The sequence below is a fragment of the Mus musculus genome, chromosome 12 (assembly GCF_000001635.26).
Source record: "Mus musculus strain C57BL/6J chromosome 12, GRCm38.p6 C57BL/6J".
In the NCBI taxonomy this organism is placed as follows: domain Eukaryota; kingdom Metazoa; phylum Chordata; class Mammalia; order Rodentia; family Muridae; genus Mus; species Mus musculus.
This window is the reverse complement of record NC_000078.6, coordinates 100,359,023-100,378,941: the sequence shown is the minus strand read 5'-3', so window position 1 is coordinate 100,378,941 and position 19,919 is coordinate 100,359,023. Positions and strand designations below refer to the sequence as shown.

General features: G+C 45.3%; 1 protein-coding gene across 17 annotated transcripts in view; it reads left to right on the top strand.

Moving 5' to 3' along the window:
• Nucleotides 1-19,919, top strand: part of Ttc7b (tetratricopeptide repeat domain 7B) — a 220,068-nt gene that overhangs the window by 141,896 nt on the left and 58,253 nt on the right. For all 17 annotated transcript variants that reach the window (NM_001374711.1, NM_001033213.1, XM_006515326.3 and 14 more), the window contains 2 exons: nucleotides 2,694-2,766; nucleotides 5,238-5,398. In NM_001374711.1, coding sequence (NP_001361640.1) covers nucleotides 2,694-2,766; nucleotides 5,238-5,398 — 234 coding nt within the window. The remainder of the gene's footprint in view (nucleotides 1-2,693; nucleotides 2,767-5,237; nucleotides 5,399-19,919) is intronic.

Sequence of the window (19,919 nt, the reverse complement as noted above, 5' to 3'; positions counted from 1 at the left end):
ACTGCCAATAGAAGCACCGTGAGCATCTTGTGATGGAACTTTTAGTGGTCTGTGCTCCTGCATAAGGATGGATTGTGGAGCTGCTAGGTCCATGTAGGCTTGCAGTTAGATGGGCAAGTTAGCAGTAAGCCTACCAAAGGGCCCTTGTCCCAGGAAGCTTAGCTGCTTGAGCTGCCCCACACAACTGCAGCAAGGCATGTGGCACCTGCAGAGAGCAACCCCCCACTTACTTTTTCTTGTTTTGTCATTTCCTACCTACCCCCTTTCTTTTGCTGAAATAGTCAACTTAATTTACCTTGCAAACAAGGCACTTAAACTAAGGTACACTTCATTAGAAATTGGCAGTTGCGTTTTTTTGTTATTAGCCTCATTGGAAATTCTTTAGAAGTTACCATAAAGCACCCTGGAAACACCGAAATTGCTAGCACTTCTAGTTTGTTTCTTTTACAGGCCTGTGGTTAGTGATTCATAATCCTTTGTTGAGACCAGGGTGGGGCCTTTGGCCATAACTAAAAAAAATATCCACACTCTGAATTCACCAGATCAGCTGCCAGCTTCTCACTCCATTAGTACTGGATAGAAGCAACCATGATATAACTTAGTTTATGGAAAAATACAAACTGGGCTGAGAAAAATTAGAGTTCTGACAAATCATTTTTGATGGCTGTGGAAACCTGGCTTTATTATTTTTTGAAAGAAGATGAAATTAAAAAATTACTTTACGTAATAAAATGTTTCTTCTTAATCGATTTTATAGTCATTTTCCTTGGATAATTGAGCAAGACAGAAACCATGACATGTTCACCTCACCTTTTCAACACCCAAGAAAAACCCTTTCATGTGTTAATTCATGGAGAGCCAGTGCTTGTAAGTCATGCAAGCTGAACTGTAGTGATGGATTTGCAGCCTCCATCTCTTAAACCCAGGCCAGAAGAGTGCAGAGGCTGTAGCTTGCAGCTGGGCTGCTAGTAAGGATTCCCCAGGAGTGAGTTTGTTGCTTTGCTCAATATTAACAAAAGGAGCCTCGGGGCTCAGTGGGTAAAGTGCTTGCTATGCAATCTTGCAGTCCTGAGTTTGATTCCTAGCACCCACAGTGCTAAGGGGCCAGTCAGTCTAGTCAGGACTTTGAGCCCCATGGACATGGAGAGACCAGGCAGTGGGGAGGGGAGGGGAGAGAGGAGAGGAGAGGAGAGGAGAGGAGAGGGAGAGGGAGAGGGAGAGGGAGAGGGAGAGGGAGAGGGAGAGGGAGAGGGAGAGGGAGAGGGAGAGGGAGAGGGAGAGGGAGAGGGAAAGGGAGAGGGAGAAGGAGAGGGAGAGGGGAGAGAGAGAGGGGGAGGGAGAGGGGAGGAGGGAGAGGGGAGAGGGGAGAGGGAGAGGGAATGTAAAGAATAATCAGAAAGGTACTTCTGTCCTCCAGATGATGCACACACAGGCAAGCTTACCTGCACATATAAGCATACACAAATAATTACATTTAGAACATAAATTAAAAGGTTTAGAAAAGGGCAAACCCCAGCCCTGCACATACAGCATTTGCCCAAACAGTGCCTAACGTCATGGAGTTTGCTTGTTTTCTGGATTGTGCCTATTAGAAGTCTTTTTTTTTTTTTCTTTTCCCATGGAAGACTAACAGTTAATTAAAAGGCCTTGTGTCTATAGAAAAGTTTGCAAGCTGGCCACAGATGACTCTGTAATGATTTAGCTTTCTGTTTCATCTTGAATATGCTTTCTCCTGATAGAAGTGCCTCCTTTGATCACTGAATGTTGTCAGAGCAAAGATGGTTGTTTGCTATCCAAGACCCACAGTTTGTAATTAGTCTGTTCCATGGTCCCTTTTACCTAAGTACGTTTGTTTTTTCTTCCTACAGGTCTGTTAAATGCAGAAGCAGGTCCTGTAAACTATCGCTTTTGAATTGCTTCTGATGAAATACAATTAACTTCCACATAAAAGCCAAAAAAAAGATTATATTTGCAGTCTGTTAGTCAGCCAAGACAACGTCTTTGCATCCCACAGCAAGGCCAGTTAATGCTGCCAAGCCTAATGTCCTACCACACTCTTACACAACACGGTTATAGGAACACAGTTACTAAACTGCATGGGATGTAGTAGAGTTTTCAGAATGAATGGGTGTCTTTCTCTTTTCCCGGTTCAACCCTCATTTTATGAGCAAAGCTGGTCTTTGATTTTCATATGGTTTTTCTAAAATCTAGAAATTTGGATGAAGTGCATTAAAGTCACATAAAACTTAGCCAAAGTAGCCATTGTCTGGCCAAGAGTTTATACTGAAAAGGGGTGAATACTTCTTCAGTTGATTTTACCTGTACACTTGATTTTTACCGTGACCCAGTGTGACACTTGGGCTTCTGTCTGTTGCAGAAGCCAGACCTTGGGGCCTTTGGGTTCCTTATCTCTAGGCTCCTCCGAGGTATGGGAACCAAGATGGCTATTTTAGGTGCTAGACAAAAGCCAAAAATACATTCCTGTGATATATCTGTGTATATATGGTGTATATATATGGTGTATATATATATCTGTATATGGTAGTCAGAATGTGGGAGAAAGGTTAAGGAAATGATAAATAGTTCTGCCGGAAATGTGGCTTTGACACCAAAATGCAGACGTGAAGACAGTTTGTGATGCTAGGGCAAGCAAATGTGGCCTAATGTTCTAATAGCGGTGAATCCTTTTTCAGGGCCCATAGCCTGTCACCTACAGATCACCAAGCAGCTTTCTACCTGGCTCTGCAGCTCGCCATCTCCAGACAGGTGAGTGTTTCCAAGGTGCCCTAAGCCTGGTGTGCAACGTTACCTTCCAGCTCCTATCGTAAGACTGTCCTTCCTTAACTGAGGAAGCTGGACACTGCTCTCAGAGGAAGCTAACTCCTCCCAGAAATGACCCCGGGGTTCAAGTCTGTTTGAACATGTGCTGTGAAGACAGAAGGCCCAGGCTGCACTCTTGAGAGTAAATACACAACCTGGGGTCAGATGTCAAGATGAGTGCAGGACAGGGAAGGTACCCTGACTCCAGAGGTCACCAACGAGTCTTTAGCCTTGGCTAACAGGAGCGGAGTAGTGGAACCCAGTGCTGAGCTTCGTGACGGGGATTGAGTCACTGGTTGGAGCCTGATTGTCACAAGGGTTTTTATTCATAACTGGAAAATGCCAGAAGATACCAACCAGACACCAAATCCTCTTAAAATGCAGATGATGTGAACACTCACACACACTTTTGCATTTTCTTGCTAGAAGGCCAAGTCTTGTTGGCCCTCATCTTCCCAGGGGCATCTTGAGCTGCCTTTCACATTCTAGTACCCCTTTCCCTACTCCCTCCTACCTGTTCTTGAAATTCAGCCAGATGCTTGCCAGCCCACCAGGTAGGTGCAAGATGCTGGTGGTGACCCCAGCACATTCCTGAGTGCAGACTGGAAGAGTGAATCTGATGCTGGCTCCAGAGATATGTCATGTCCTATAGGCTGGGCTGAGGTATGCTTTATCCTTCCCAGTTGCTTCTGAATAGTGTTAAGAAGTGGCTCCCCTTGGCAACCTGGGAACAGAGGTCAAGACACCTACCTAGAAAGGTCTGTCCTTGGTGGAGTGTAGCTTACAGTGTGCTGAGCACTGACCATCTATTGTCCTTGAACCTCCTCATGAAACCATCTTCCTTATATAGTATCAGTTCTTTTCACTTGAGGGTGCAGGAGGGGAGGACCCATGCCTGCCATTGTCGTTGTCTTAACTTGACAGTGCTTGGTATGTGTTTGACACCCAGGAGGACTTTTTGAATGAAGGAGCCAGCTCTGAACCCTTCAATCCAGTCCTCTCTAATGACATCATCTTGAGCCTCACCTCTGCCCCTAAACATATGGCCATCCCTGTAAACTAGCACAATGAGGATGGCTGCCTTTGTCTCCCTACTTAAGGCTGAGGGACAATCACATAGGAGGTTGGCACCCTAGAAAGCAGATAAGTAGATGGAGTCTTCTGGGTGCAACCTATCCACAAGGATTGTAGGCATGTAATATTGAAGCGCCAAGGCTCTAAGTGAGTGTGTCCTTGTTGACTGGGACAGAGATTTGGGGTGATGTGCTCAAGTCATCTCAGCTCTCTGTACTTGAGCTTCCTCCCTGCCAATGAATCATGTGGCCAGCTCTAACAGCCATGACTGTAGGGTTCCAAAGAAAGCCTCATAGCCAGCACTTTAAGGTGTAGGGCCGTGTAGAACTGAACTCAGAGTACAGGCTTTGGGAAAGCAAGCCGTGGATTCTCCTAAGGGCTAAGTTTCCTGAAGATTTGGGAAGAGGTAGGAGAGTCAAAGCATAGAGGGAGAGGCCACGTAGGAGTCCCCTGGGCAGGTGTGTCAGAATGCTCTGTCTCCAACTCTGTTTGGAAATCCAACTTCACATTCTCCTTTCTATTGATCCCGTGAGATAAGTATTCAAATACCTACTGAACATGTAACCGTGGGCTTCATGCTTTTCAAGAACATGTGAGGCTGGAGAGATGGTGCAGTGGGTAAGGTGCTGCTCCTTGGCACTCTGTAACATCCATAGGTAACACACATGTATACACACACCACACACACACACACACCCACACACACACACCCCCACACACACACACAGGAGAATATGTTGAGCAGCTGTTGCACCCGTGACCAAGGTTACATGTGGGCCTGCTTGAATTTGGCTACATCTGCTTTGCAAGTGGTCCTGTGATTTGTTTTCTTGCAGCCAGTTATTTTGAGCTCTAGTTTGGAAAGGTATGGGGCTTTGTTTGTTTGTTTGCATATTTCCTTCATGTCCAGGAGAAATCCAAACATCTGGACCCTAGAAAGTTCTGCTAAAGGTTTCATGGCTTATGACATACTTTAATTTCAATAATGCTCTGAAAGGGAGAATGGGTCAGCTAAGGCAGTTTAGTTCCATTAAGAACCCTGGGAACTTGTCTCTGTCTCCACTCACAGTGAGCTCATCTTAGACCTAATCAAAAGTGTATCTGGTCTGTGGGGATCGAAGTTCATCTAGAGAGATGGAAAAGGCAGAGGAGTGGGGTCTCTCCTCTTCCCTCGCTGGTCCTACCTCTGCTGAAGAGGATGTGCTCTCGTTTGCTCAGTATCCTGTCGTGAGGATGTGTATGTGGGTGCAGCATGACATAAAACAGCTCGCAGTGGACTTGATGTACCCGTGGCCTCTTTGTGTGACTGTCTAAACAAACTTCTGGGTTTTGTTTTAAACCAGATACCAGAAGCTCTAGGATATGTTCGCCAAGCTCTCCAACTGCAAGGCGACGATGCGAACTCCCTGCACCTCCTGGCTCTCTTGTTGTCGGCTCAGAAGCATTACCATGATGCTCTCAACATCATCGACATGGCCCTGAGTGAATACCCAGAAAATTTTATGTAAGTAGCCCTGCCATCGACCTTCCCTTACTCCGGAATCACTGCATGGACTTCGTTCTGGACTCCTCCTTTCTGAACTGTCCAGTACGAGACCTTCGTGGACACTCAAGGAGGGCAGAGAAACTTACTGCTGGTTCCCCACTGCCCCGGGTGCGTAACACCAAGCTGCTTCCTAGCCGTCCTGACACAGCTCAGGTACCCCACCTGTTCTTCTCCACTGTGTTCCCTGAAGCACACACAGTTGTTCCAAGACAGTAGTGAATATTTTGATAGTTTTCAAGAAAGGTAGTAAGTAGATGCGAATTCCCATACACTTGGCTGTGATAAAACTGCTAGACTGTAACCTGGGTTAGGATGTTTAGCTCTCTGAGTCTAGGTTTAGTATCTAGGAGATAAAGTTTCTTGAATAAGTTTATCAACACTTACACGTACTGTAAGAATCATCATCAGAGGCAGCCACAGGCTTAGCCTGCCTACCCGAGTCATCACATCTGTCCTCTGAGTCACATTTTTTATTGAGCCCGAGAATGTGAGATTCACTGACTCCACGCCTGGTGCTGAGGCCTTGTGGAGAACATTGTCTTCTGGGCTACCTACCGAATTACCAGTACACAGTGACTAGAAATAGTAAACACTCCTGTGGGCTGGAAGGGTCTACATGTCTGCATGGCTGCAGATCCAGCAACAGGGTAGGGACAACGTGAGGGTGGGGAGTGGGGATGGGAAGGAATGTGGAAGGTGGCCTCGCTTTCTCTGTTTAAGTAGGTCAACTCTAGCTTGATCTCCCTGCCTGTTTTGATCAGTGCGTTCTCAGCAGCTCTCAGCAGCTCTCCCTGGAGAATTGGTTCACACATTTCCACTGCAAACATGTCTTTGTCTTCAAGGAAAGGGCGCTTCTCTTCTCCCCTTCTCCATCTAATCCAGGAACCCTGTGGCTGGAGAGTTCTCTTGTAGGCTCAGCTGTTTGCAGAGTGAACTAAAGAGCTTTGCTACAGTATTGCTTCTTGCACATCTCTAACTTGCTCTTGTGACACCTGCACATTTCTGTATTTCATCCCACGATGTTTCTGCCCTGTAGAATCACAGTGATTAGATTACATTTTAAAGTATTTGGTTCTTTCTCCATTTTGATAAAGTAGCAGTAACATGATACAATGGAACTTAATCTCTCTCGACAGTATTTATAAAGTGCCCTTCTATGACTCCTCCCTCCGCACACATGTGCCCATGCATGTGTGCACAGCCACTGCCCTCATTAGATACTACTCTCCAGCTTGTGGTTCCTGCTTCAGTAGCCCACAGTAGCACCCTAGAGGAGCTTCCTAGACTAACAGCCACACTGCACAGTAAGCAATCAGCAGCGATGGCTAATGCCATAGTGCCTCCAGTGACAGCAGCTGACAGCCTTGTCAAGCAGGAGGAATAAGGAGCGGCAGTGGAGATATGTCAGCAATGTAAGCCTGTTACTTTAATGCTAAGCTGCAAACTGGAAAAATCAGAGTATGTGGCATCAGGTCTGAGATCAGCTCAGGACTTGTCTGCTTTTCAAATATTTTTATGTCTTCCTCTGTGATGGGAAACTTCTTTGCAAGAATACCTACTAAGAGTTGAGAGTAGATATAGTCTGTGGATCCCACAAGTCCATGATCACCTGAGTAAAACCTGTTAGCACCGACTGAAGCAATGTCCCAGCTATAGGAATTGTGTTTCTTTTTGATGAGTCTGTCCCCAGCAGAACTTTAGACCCTGAAGCCTAGGGTTACTTCTGGTGTCTTTTATTCCTAGCCACATATAATAACAAACTTAGTTGATATTATGTTCCAACTTGTTTCTAGAGAGTCCTGCCTGTCATGTTGAACAATTGCCGATAAGATAGCTGAAGGTTCTCACAGAAGCAGCCAATCCTCCAGCATTACCCTGCCTGAATTAGTCTGCTTTTCCATTACCATACAAAAAGTCTGACGCTGAGCTAACATTTGTAAAAAGAAGAGATTTATCTGTATATTTACCTAGAGGTCCAAGGGCTTGGGTTGGATTCTGCTCAGCGTTGATGAGAGTCTCCTTGGCTGTATCTGTTATGTCATGGTAGGTGTACACAGAGGGAGCACACACAAATGAGCGGTCACAGCGTGAACAGAAATCAGGAGAGCAGGAATGGTTCAGCCTTGTACTTTTACAGCAGTCTATTCACATGAAGATTAGCTGGGGTTCTCAGAAATTACATCAGTTGCCTGGCAGTGGTGGCGCATGCCTTTAATCCCAGCACTTAGGAGGCAGGTGGATCTTTGAGTTTGAGCCTGGTCTACAAAGCAAGTTCTAGGACAGCCAGGGCTACGCAAAGACACTGTCTTTAAAAAAGGAGGAGGAGGAAGAGGAGGAGAATTATTATATCAGTCACTTCCAAGGGCAGTGTCCCGAGTGACATAATGGCTTTGTACTAAACCCCACCTCTTAAAGGTTCTGTCACTTTCCAGCATCACCACACTAAAGGCCAAGCTTCCAACATTTAAACCCTTGTGGGACATGACACTCATGCCTAAAACATATGCCATATGCTTTGGTTTGGAAGTGTGTCCTCCAAAGGCCCATGTGTTGAGGCTTAGTCCCCAAGATGGTGCTTTGGGGAGGTACCTTGGATTTCTATTGCTGTGACAAAGCACCATTATCAAGGCAACTTATAAAAGAAAATGATTATTAGGGGGCTTGCAGTTTCAGAGGGTGAGTTCGTGACCATCATGGCAGGGAGCATGGCAGGCAGGTATGGTGCTGGAGCCGTATCTAAGCGTTCTTCTTGATCCACAAGCCTAAGGCAGGAAAGGGCTAACTGGGAATGGCTTCTGCTTTTGAAATCTCAAAACCTGCCCACAGTGACACACCTTCTCTAGTGACATTACATCTCCTAATCCTTCCCAAACAGTTCTACCAACTGGGGACCAATGCTCTTGAATATATTCATCTATGGGGGCCTGTGATGGCTTGATAGGAATGGACCCCATAGACTCATGTGTGTGCATGCTTGGTCATAGGGAGTGGCACTGTTAGGAGGTGTGGCTTGGTTGGAGAAAGTGTATCACTGTGGAGGCAGGCTTTGAGGGCATATATGTTCAAGCTATGCCCAGTGTCCATCTGTGCACAGTCTTCATCGGCTGCCTGCAGATCAAGATGTAGAACTCTCACCTCCTTTTCTAGCACCATGCCTGCCTGCATGCCACCATGTTCCCACCATGATGATGATGGACTGAACCTCTGAAACTGTAAGCCAGCCCCAATTAAATATCTTCCTTTATAAGAGTTTCTGTGGTCATGGTGTCTCTTCATAGCAATGGAAAGCCTAAGACCTGGCCATTCTATTTCAAAGCACCATAGGTGGTATGTAATAGAAGTTTCTAGGTTATTGGTTATTGTTATTACCACCTGTGGCTTATGGATAAAAGGAATGTAAGGTGCCCCTTAGGCCTTAGAGAGTTGTCAGTTCTGCTGGAAACATCATTGGACCTCCGTCTGTCTTCTCTCTACTTTGTTTTTCTTTGTGACTCACAAGCTGAGTTTGCTCTACTCTGAGCTCCTGCCAAGATACTCTGTCCTTGTTAGAGGCCGAGAGTGATGCAGCCACTTGAACTTGAGCTGGAACCTCTAGAACCAAGAGCCAGAGTTAGCTCTTTCTATGCATAAGGCAATTACTGTAGGTCTTTCAGTACAGTATCAAAGTGAACTATACAACATCCTCATTCTCCATGAAATTATAAAGTATCTTAGTACCTTGAAAAAGCTTGACAGGGACCAAGAAAGCTAAGCTAAGAGGTCCATCTCAGCCATTTTGTCATTTGAAACAGAACTGCATGTAAGCGAATAAGGATTCCACTTCTGAGAACCAGAAGTCTTTCTTTCTTTTCTTTCTTTCCTTTTCTTTTTTTTTTTTAAAGGCAGAATCTTATGTAGCCAAGGCTAGTCCAAACTTACATTGAGGCTGAGGGTAATCTTGAACTCCTGGTCCTCCTGCCTCCACTTTCTGAATGCCAAGATTACAGGTGTGTGCCATCTTACCCAGTTTATGCCGTGTTCAGGATGGAACTCAGGCTTCATGCTTGCTAAGCAAACATTCTACCGACCAAGTCACATGACTCACATCCCCAGCCCGGAAATTCTTTCCTGAAGAAACTCCCTCCACCCTTTGTCCTATGAAGGCTCTATGTCCCAGTGTGGGGGAATGCCAGGGCCAGGAAGCAGGAGTGGATGGGTTGGTGGGGAGGGGGGAAGGGATTGGGGAGGAGGGTTTCAGAGGGGAAATCAGGAAAGGGGATAACATTTGAGATGTAAATAAAGAAAATATCCAATTAAAAAAAACTTTGTATATCAAAAACAAAAACAAAAAATAAACAGAAGAAACTGCTTCCAAAAGTAACTTTTGGAAAAACTGGTGTTCTTGGCTTAGTTCTGGAAGGGAAAGAAGGCAGATTATTTTTATAAAAGTTAGGTTTAGGCCCTAGGAGCTCAGAGGCTATAGTAAGGATTGAGGTAGCTAATCCAGTTATAAGGCATGATACCTGACAACTGCTTAGTAAATAAACGTAATTCATATTATCACATCACCCCAGTGATTTCAGACGTATTTTTGAGTCCTTTAAAATTGTCATTAAATAATGAGTAGAAACTAAAGAATGTTTATTTATTGTGTTTCAGAGGATAGCACAAAACATGAATAGTCATCATTTAAGAACACTAGTGGTGCCTGTGGATTCATTTGTTCTCATGCAAATATTTACAAATATTTCCCACATAATATAATGGCCAAGTCTCATCTCTATCCACTCCTGTTGCTAGTCACCTGACAGGTTAATGACTGTCCTATCTTCTATGTTAACTGTTGTCTCATAGTTCTCCACTGTCTGTTTGTACTTGTAAATAACAAAGATTTTTAGCTTTAGATGTTTTATGTGTTTTAAAATATAACCCAGATGCTACTTGCTTTCAGTGGTTACAATTGTGTTGCTGAGGTTAGGTCTCGTTGCATATGTATCCAATCTACTCTACATAGACATGGCTGCTCTTCTGCTGTGATAGAAAAGGGCTGCTCTATATAGTCCCCACCTATAACACCTGTGCTTAAGGATGATTATGGATTTTATGAGAGATTGAAAGGTGGTCATAGGATATTAGGTTTTGTTATTTGGCTTGATTTTTTGAGACAGGGTCTTGCTATGTAGCCCTGGCTGGTCTGGGGCTATGTAGACTCGGCTGGTCTTGAATTCACAGAGATTTGCCTGCCTCTACCTCCCAATTTCTGGGATTAACGGTGAGCAGGTGCTGCCACACCTGTCAGGTTTGTGTGTTTTTAACCTTGTCAAATCATTCGAAAGCACTGACAGGTTATGTTCCTTCTGGCCCAAGAGCCCCTATGACTCCTGCACCAGTATTGCTTGACTTCTTTTTGGTACTGTGGCTATAGGCTAATAATCGCCTTTCAAGTTAAGTGGCATGTCCCTCCTTTTCATTTGCACATTGGTCTATTTAGTTTCCCCTTCTATAAAGGATGTATACAAGTCTTTGCTCAGTTTTGAATTGTGTTGTCTTTATAACTTGTGGCATTTCTTTATATTTATGCTTGCAGGTTTTTCTGTTCATGTGAGTTGCAAAGATCTCCCCAGCTGTGGGTTCTTTATCTTTGTTGTCTCTCTTCTGTTTGTAAGACTTCTTATCGTGTGTGTGTGTGTGTGTGTGTGTGTGTGTGTGTGTGTATTTCATGCATATCTCCTAGGGTTTTACCACTTAGGTATATCCCCAGTCCTCTTTTTGCTTGTTTTAAAATTTGAGACCTCACTAAGTTGCCTCAGTTGGCCTTGAACTCACTCTGTAGTCCAGGCAGGCCTTGAACTTGTGATCCTCTTCCCTCAGCTTCCTGGGTACCTGGGGTCACAAGCCTATACCAGCAGACCTAGCTCCATTGAACAGTCCTTTCTGTGTCTAAGGAGACTTTCCTCCCCCAAGATTAGGAAGGTGGTCTCCTAAATTAGCCTCTAAAGGTCTTGTAACATTTCACATCGAACTCTCGGGACCTGTCTAGAGACTTCGTGGGCTGAGGGACCAGTGTGGTTGTTTTCCTTGTGTGGCTGTCCAGCTGCACCAGTATCATACATTTAAAGGCTCCTCTTCCCTCTTGCCCCACACTGTCACTGCTGCCCTGGGTCAGATGTCCAGACTTTGGTTTCTAGGCCGTGTCTAAGCTTTTCATTTAATAATACTGGTCAGTACATCCATCTCTGTGTGGTTGTTACATTGACAGGGTCTCTAGCCTAGGCTGCCCTATTCTCTGTTGAATCATCTGTATATTTAGAGGGTGACCTTGAACTTCTGATCCTCCTGCCCCATCCTCCCAAGTGGTTGATTACAGATGTACACCCAGGCTATATGGCACTGGGGCTCTACGGCCTTATCCATGCTAGGCAAGCCCTCTACCAGCTGAGCATCACCCCCTTCCTTATTCTTACTGTGTTCTAGGTGAGATAGGCTTCCCTGTATCTTTGTGGATACCTTCCTGGGTATCACGGCCATTTCAAGCCCTTTTAACCAAGCAGGTGCCAGGTGCCCATTGAAACAGTTGTCTCCTAAAGTAGGCCAGGACGTCTCCTAAGGCTCAGACATCACTTCAGATTCTGATTCATTTACAGATCAAATGCTGGAATAAGTGTATTTGCTTGGGTTTGATCTTTGGGGGCACAGCCAGGCTGTCATATTCATGGTCGCTTTTGAGGACTCTGGTGTTACTGAAATGTTAGCATTGATGCATCAAGCTTACAGTGGCTCCAAGTGGAGCTGATACCAAGGGTGACCGTCTTACTGTGAAGCAAACGTGCTTATGCAACTTCCCAGTAGTTTTGTCATCGACCCGAAGTTTGATTTTTCTCCTGTTTAAGCAGAGAGCATGCTCACACTTACTCGTGTGCTGTTCATTGGTGAGGTCAGAGAATCAAGAGCGCTTCATGAAACAATCAGATGTTAAGGAAAGCACAAGGAAGTGGCTCTTCAAACCCAAGCTTGGGTCTTTATGTGTGAACACCTTTAAGTATATTTTCAACTAAAATAAAACATCAATCTCACTCTTCTAAAGCCCCCTCCCCTACAAGGATCCCTAACGGGCACAGCTGGGAAGATTTTTGTCAGGTTTCTTTTTTACAGTAGTAGAAACTATGTGAGAAGACCTGAACATATTACTTAGCAGTAATGACTGCTAACATTCACACACTGTGCTATAATAAGCATGATAAAAAAAAAGTGGATCTCAAGAGATGGCTCAGTGGTTGAGAGTACTTGCAGTTCTTCAGAGGACCTGGGCTCAGTTTCCAACACCCACCGGGGGACTTACAACCATCTGTAACTTCAGTTCTAGAGATCTGATACCCTCTTCTGGCCTCTCTGAGTACCAGGTATACCCATGGTTCATTTACATGCATGCCAGCAAATACCCATACACATAAAATAAAACAAAAAATTGATAAAACTTAACAAAGATTATTTCTCAAGAGAGCATCTGAGGTGGTCTGTGTGCTTGCCCCCGCCTTTACAGACAAGGACGCTGAGGCACAGTTTGTCCTCTCGTGCGCACTCTCAGAGGAACACGGCTTCAGCTGAAGGCTTCTCTTGAGCAGTGCTCTGGTTTACTGATTCCAAGGGGGCTACGGTTGTATCTGAGCTGAGTAATGACAAATGCATGTACCTTTGGTAAGAAGTTGGACCTAAGGGAGAAGGCTGTTTACCTCATGAATCTCGACCTGTAGATATTCAAAGGATGTCTGGGTGGGCTGAGAGCAACCCACGAACCCAGGAACACCAGGAGAGGGACAGGGAGTGTGGGCAGTTACTGCTTAAAGGATACAGAAAGTTTTCAAAATGAAGAGTTCTGGGGACCAGAGAGATAGGTCCATCAGTAAGGTGCTTGCTGCAGAAGCAAGCACTTGAGTTTGATTAGAACCCGTATAGAAAGCAAAATATAGGGGCTGGAGAGATGACTTAGTGGTTAAGAGTACTAGCTGCTATCCTAGAGGACCAGGGTTTAATTTCCAGCATCTATATGATGGCTCACAACTGTCTGTAACTCCAGTGCCAGAGGATCTAAAATCCTTTCTGGCCTCTGCAGGTACAACCCGCATATGGGGCATAGATACATACAGACCCATATACATAAAATAAAATAATTTACAAGGCCATATTTAATGGTATGTTTTTGTAATCCCAGCATTGAAAAGGTAGAGGCAGGCAGCCCCCCACTGGCCAATCAGCCCAGTAGTGAGGTCTATGCTAGACCCTATCTCAAAAGCAAAGTATTTAACACCTAAGGAATGACCCCTGAGGTTGATTTCCAACCTCTGTGCACACACACAATTTCTAGGGATGGATAGTGGACAGTGGCATAGCATTGTGAATGTACTTGACACCTCTGAACCCTATGCTTAAAAGAGCTAAAATGGCAAATTTTATGCTATGTATGTTTTGCTACATTTATTAAAATAACAACTTTCTTGACTTTTATTGTTGATGTATTTGGTTATAGGATGGCGTCCAGTAAGTATTCTTCAAAGTTAGATGACCAGGGACCCTTAGAGTCTGGATCAGCATTCTTTCAGAATATATTCACTGAGCCAGTATCCCACACTTGTCACCGTTCTATGAGGCTCAGCAGTGGTGAGGTCTTTGGTAAACATGGAAGCACGTTGGGAGATAGGTCAGAGGCTTGGAGATCAACACTTGTTTCCAACAGAAGACTGGGAAGACTGGAGAGTGTTCATGGCTGCATTTGTTTGAGGAGGGGAATCCCTGTCCTGCCAGAGGCAGCCAGCCCAAGGTGGGTGGGTGGTACTCCCTACTCCTCTTTTCCCATGTTCACCTAGCCAGGCAATTCTGGTTTAATTCCTCCAGTATCTTGTTCTCTTTCCAAAAGAACCACTCTCTTTGGGTAAAATTTTATATCCTTTAAAACAGGCCAGTCTCCCTGTCAGCTCAAGGGCACATGTGTTTGTCAGATCTGGGGAAGTCCAGCTGAGGCAGGAAGGCCCACAACAAAGCTATCCCTTTCTAATCTTCACCCAGAAAGTTGATGTATTTAAGTGTTGTTGTTGCTGTTGCTGCTGCTGCTGTTCTTTCAAGATCTCCAAACTCTCCTAGTGTCATTCAGTAATTCCAAGAATCACCTTCAGAATTTATACAATATGCTTTCTGGAAACTGAGTCCGCAGTGCCTTGCCCAGAGCACTTAGCACACCACATACCTGAGCAGCATATGCCAGGAGCAGCTGGGTCTCACAGCCCCGCACAGCAGCCCAGGAGCCTTGGGGAAGTCAAGCAGGCCTGCTTTTCCTGTCACCCATTTTTCTTGGCACTTGGCACTCTCTGTGCTAGCTGGGCCCATGGCATTGCCTGCCAGCCCTTTATGAGACCTGGGGGCAGCTTCTCTGCCTCCTTTCACTTTATCTTTCTTTGATGGCTCATGCCATCTGGTCAGAGAGCTCTTGGGAGTCCTGCCTGGCTGTGTAGTGCCTGTTGCTTTGAGGGAAGCATGGTGTACAATGGCTCCCTTCATTAAAGCAGAAGTTGAAGGTGATTGGAAAGATGGCTGCAGTGTTTTCAGTTCAACCTGCCCAGGTCATTTTCAGCTTAGGTGCCATGGCTCCAGAATACTAATTCAAACTGAGACCAACTCCTGAAACAGGAGCCAAGAATGAGGGAGAGTGCAGTGCCTTGAGGTGACATGTGCCAGTTGTTTGTTCTAAACATACGTCTGGACAGCTAAGGTATGTTCCAGTTTATTGACTCTTTGAAGTGAGAGGCAAAATGTAAGTAATATGGTCCATAAAGAGGAGGCAGGCTTAGGATCGCAAGAGGGCAGCCACATCATCAAGCCTGCGTCTATCCCCGGCCCTGCTCTTCCCGGGGCAGGATAAGAGACAGCTAAGCCCTGCAAAACCAGCTACTTACATATTCTTTGGCACCAAGAATCTTTGTTTCACCAAATCAGTGTGCTCTAGGTTTTCTGGGACAGCTGATGTGAGAGTGTGGGGAGATAGTGTGGCCTCGTCGCCCTCTGACACCTAAGACCAGAGAGGGGGGAAGGCCAACATGCTTCCAGATGTGCTGGATCATTGCACTGTTTCCTGGAGCAGCTGAGGGTCTTAAAATGGCCATGTGTTTAGAACTTCCTTAGCAGTTCAGTGGCTCACATCTGGCAGTGAGCCACTGGGTGGGTTCTTCACCATAGAAGCTGCTACAGTGAGGAGAGCCTTGCCCTCAGGCCCTCGTCCCCCCTGTTGACAGCTGACCAGGAGGCAGAACACATTTGGGTGTTTAACAGGACCAGTTGCCCAGAAGGACCCCTTGAAAGCCTGAGAGTACGGGTTTCTCATTGAAAGCCTGTGAGGTTTTGTGTATCAGCAGAGATTTTTGGACTTGAACACATTTCAGAAACATTCAAGTTTGATGCCCATTTAGGTAGGCATGATGCAAAACTCTCCCAGCTGGTTATTAAACCCGCCTTTTATTTCCTTGTCTATTCTGGAAAAGCATTTGCTTCTTCATCCCGAGGAAATGTCTTACTATGCTCATTCTTGACCCCACCATGTCTATATGCTCCTGGACAGTTGCTCAGTGCTCTCCAGACTCAAGGGCGGACCATGAGGTACAGCCACTGTGATTCATTGCCCCAGGCTGAGAGACTGATCACCTAGCATACCCTCACTATAGCTCTGTGGGCAACATTGGGCAGAGTTCTCGATCAGCCCTTAGAAAGTGCTCACAGGTATAGTGTGTTCCATACCGCAGCTAAGGTACCCACAGTTCCAGGCTTAATATGATTGGGTGTGCAGAATTCCCACCTATCTTGGGAGCCATGTTCCCAGGAGTCGTACTGGAGGCAAGTGTAGTGCATACCAATAGCTCCATCTTCTCAAGAACCCAGGAGTTTGGAACCAGCCTGGGCAACATAACAAGCTCTCAGTTCTAAATAAATAAACTAATTTCCCCTGGGAATGAATCAGCACAGGAAATATTTCCGAAGTGCAAGGACCATGGGAGCTCTTTCCTGGGAAGTTGTTTTTCTTTTGTTTCAAAGCACACCACTGCAGGTCCGTCCTCCATTGGGGTGGAGAGCTATGAGCTGTAGTGTTTCTAACTCTGCACCCACAATCCCTGGGAACCTAGCTGTGTGTGGATTCTCACTTGGGGTGACAGGTGGAAGAAAGATAGAGATTCTGTTTTTCACAAAAATCTTTCTTGTAGATTCTGCAGCTACATGTCTTGGACCATATACTTGGAGTAACAAAGTATTCAAAGATCTGTTAAGGCCTTTTCAAGCTTTGCGTTAATTGGGAAAACTTGTAACTTCTTTTTTAATGAGGTAATAAATAACATGTCAATATGCAGTTGGGTAAGCCACCTGATCCATGACATTGTTCCCTGGGTAACAGATGGAGAATTAGATCATTTGAGTGATCTGCAGTTAGTCAGGGCTCAAGCAATAGTTAATACGTGTTAACAGTCACCTAACCTGGCTGACATTCGTTCCTTCCAAATGTTGACAAAGGGGAATAAGAAGTCTGTGTCTTAGCTCTGGCCCCTTCCCAGCTATAAGCCATCATCGAAGTCATCCCTGGTGGGCACCAGTCACAGCAGCTGAACTCGAGGCCACAGGCTAGGTGTTTATTTATGTGTTTGTTTGTTTGTTTGTTTGTTTGTTTTTCTGGCATTGGTCCATTAAGAAAGCCCAGCCAGACTACCATGGCTCCAACCAGCACATAGTAGGTTGAGGCAATAAACAGAGGTAGAGTTCCTTCAGGAGAGCTGGCTGGTGAGATCTGAAGATACAGTTCTGGACAGGGCTGGCCGCACATGGCCTGCTTCGCCTTCCCTTTCAGAACACCTGTTCCCGACTGACTCATCTGGCTTTAATCCCTCATCTCCCTCATCACCACATTGCTCTTCATTTTTTCATCCTGCTTGTCTTGGTTGGGTCGGCTGCCAAACCGTCTTCTCTAGTTAAAAATGTCTTTCGAGCACACTCGCCCCACCCACCCTACGCCCCCTCCTCTGCTAATGCAGTCTCTCCTTTGCTCAGAGTCCCATGCTCGCTTTCCTTCAGGCCTCTGGCAGCAGCTCCGTCTCCACGTGGGCTGCCCAGCTCTGAAGTCAGGGTCAGGGAAGATATCCAGAGCTCTGAGGACCTGCGTCCCACCGGCGCAAATTTTCTGGGCTGTTCCACACAGCTGCTTTTGCATCCTGCCCACGTTCAGTAGATAAGCAAAGGAAGGCTCCTGGCGTGCGGAGTCTGAGAGTTGAGTTCACAGATCATCACAAGATCCTAAATGTTCAGGTTCCTAGGATTTTATTTCTAAATCAGCTGCTGTGAATGCAGCCCTCACATTGAAGTAGTGCAGGTTTGCATGATTAATGTGTGTGTTTCCTCCATGAGGCACTTAGCAAGCTTAAGGAAATTAGAGCCACAGACTTTAAATTTTTTTAAAAAGATCTTTGATGTGTATGTGCTGTGATGTGTGAGTGTGTGTGTGTCTGTCGGATGACTACCTTAGATGCCAGTCCTTGCTGTCTCATGTATGAGAGCAGGCCTCTTGCATACTGACCAATGGTCTTCTGGGATTTTCCTGTCTCTGCCTCCCATCTCTCTCTAGGAGCCCTGGGGTCACAGGTAAGTGCTATCTCTCCTCTGCCTGCAGGTGGCTTCTGGGGATTCATGGGAGTCCTCATGTTTGCATAGCAAGTTCTTTACCCACTGAGCCACCTCCTTAGCCCTCCACTAGTTGTTCTTGATTGGAAACCTTTGTGTATATTAGGTTTCAGAATTTTACAGTGTGCAACTTCTAGCTTTCTCTTTCCTCAGCCCAAGTCAGGACTTGTGGGAGTATCACCAGGAGAAGGCTGAACAAGAGTTTACATACAGCAGGTGGGACAGATCTGGCAGGGTCAGAAAGTCATCCTGGAAATAGTTGCTGGATGCCCCACTTGCCCTGAGATGTGCCACTTAGACTCATCTCCTGTGAAGAACATTGAAATTTCATATTACCACATGACCTGGATTCTCACTGGGATGTTTTATGTCCGTTCTAAGCCCTTCCTTAAACCAAACATAGACTTTATTTCAGGAATTATCTTAGGATTCTTTGAAATTTTTCAAAATAGGGTAAAATATTATTTAATGAATTTTAATGAAAAGTAAAAGTTTGAGTAACTGGAATTTTGTATGTATCAGACTTTAGGGTAGCAGGCAGATCACAAACATACATGCACAAATGTGAATGACTGTTCTCTAATAAGTCTTGCATGTGACATTCTAGGGTCAGAGCCCCAACTCCAACTCCTCAGGCTCAAGGCCACAGTGTGGTCGACCACTCACTGGGCTGGAAGTTTTGAGAGGGGAGGGTCTGATTGCACTTTATGCCACGTTGTGTTCCACAGTCTTACATTTGGCTTAAATATTTGGCAGTGGACTAGTGCCTCCCTCTCCATCCATGTCACTGTAAGATTCAAAATAATTCCCTGCTTCTTGTTTGGTGCTTTAAAGTCAGAGAGATTTAGTTCACTGTCTGTGCTATGAGTCTGGCCGAATTAACTCTGCCTAATTTGCAGGGTTGTTGTGGAATCAGTGATTAAATATTCCAAGTGCTCACAGCTGCTGCTGCTGTTATTATTTTTACTTGTCTTGGAAGCATACGTTTCTTGGCTTATAATTTGTTATCTTGCGGTTGTAAGCTCTCGTGGTTTTTGACAATTGTGTTGTCATTGGAGGGGGGTTACTCCCATTCTTTAAAGCTAAGAGGTGCCATTCGCCATGCACTCTCAAGGATGAGTAGGCACTTAAAAGGCCTAAATGCATGGCCTGAAAAGGCATTTCATACAACAGAGCACCCTCTGCAAAGACCCGTGGCACATGAAGACTAGTGAGGTGAGGGAGGAGTTGGCCTTGGCTTGAGTTGGGCTGAAGATGACGTACTAGGAACAAACTAAGGTAGCAGGAGCCGGATCACAGCACACGCTGTAGAAGTTGCTAAATTTTAATAAATATCAGTAATGAAGTCTGTTAGCTACCTTTCTCCTTGCTGTAGCCAAAGTACCTACCAGGAAGCAGCTTAGGGAAAGACAAAGAGTACGCAGAGAAAGTGTGATGGTAGAAGCAGGGTGTGCTGGTTGGTTTGTATGCCTTGCAGAATGAACGGTCTTCACTTGCTTTCCCTGTTTTACTCAAGTAAGGACCCCAGCTTATGGGATGGTGTGCCAAGTTTACAGTGGGTCTTCACACCCCAGTTAAACCAGGTCAGAAACACCCTCAGAGACCTGCCAAGATTTGTCTTCCAGGTGATTTTAAAACCTGTCAAGTTGGCCAGTGAGATTAACCATCAGAGTTGGATTTGTGTTTTAGCATGTTCTCCTGTTCTCCATTAATTTTATGTAAGTTTTCAATAAGTCTCTGAACAAAATATGTTTTAAGTGAGATTACTGAACTTTGAACCAAGTCTACAAAGTACATG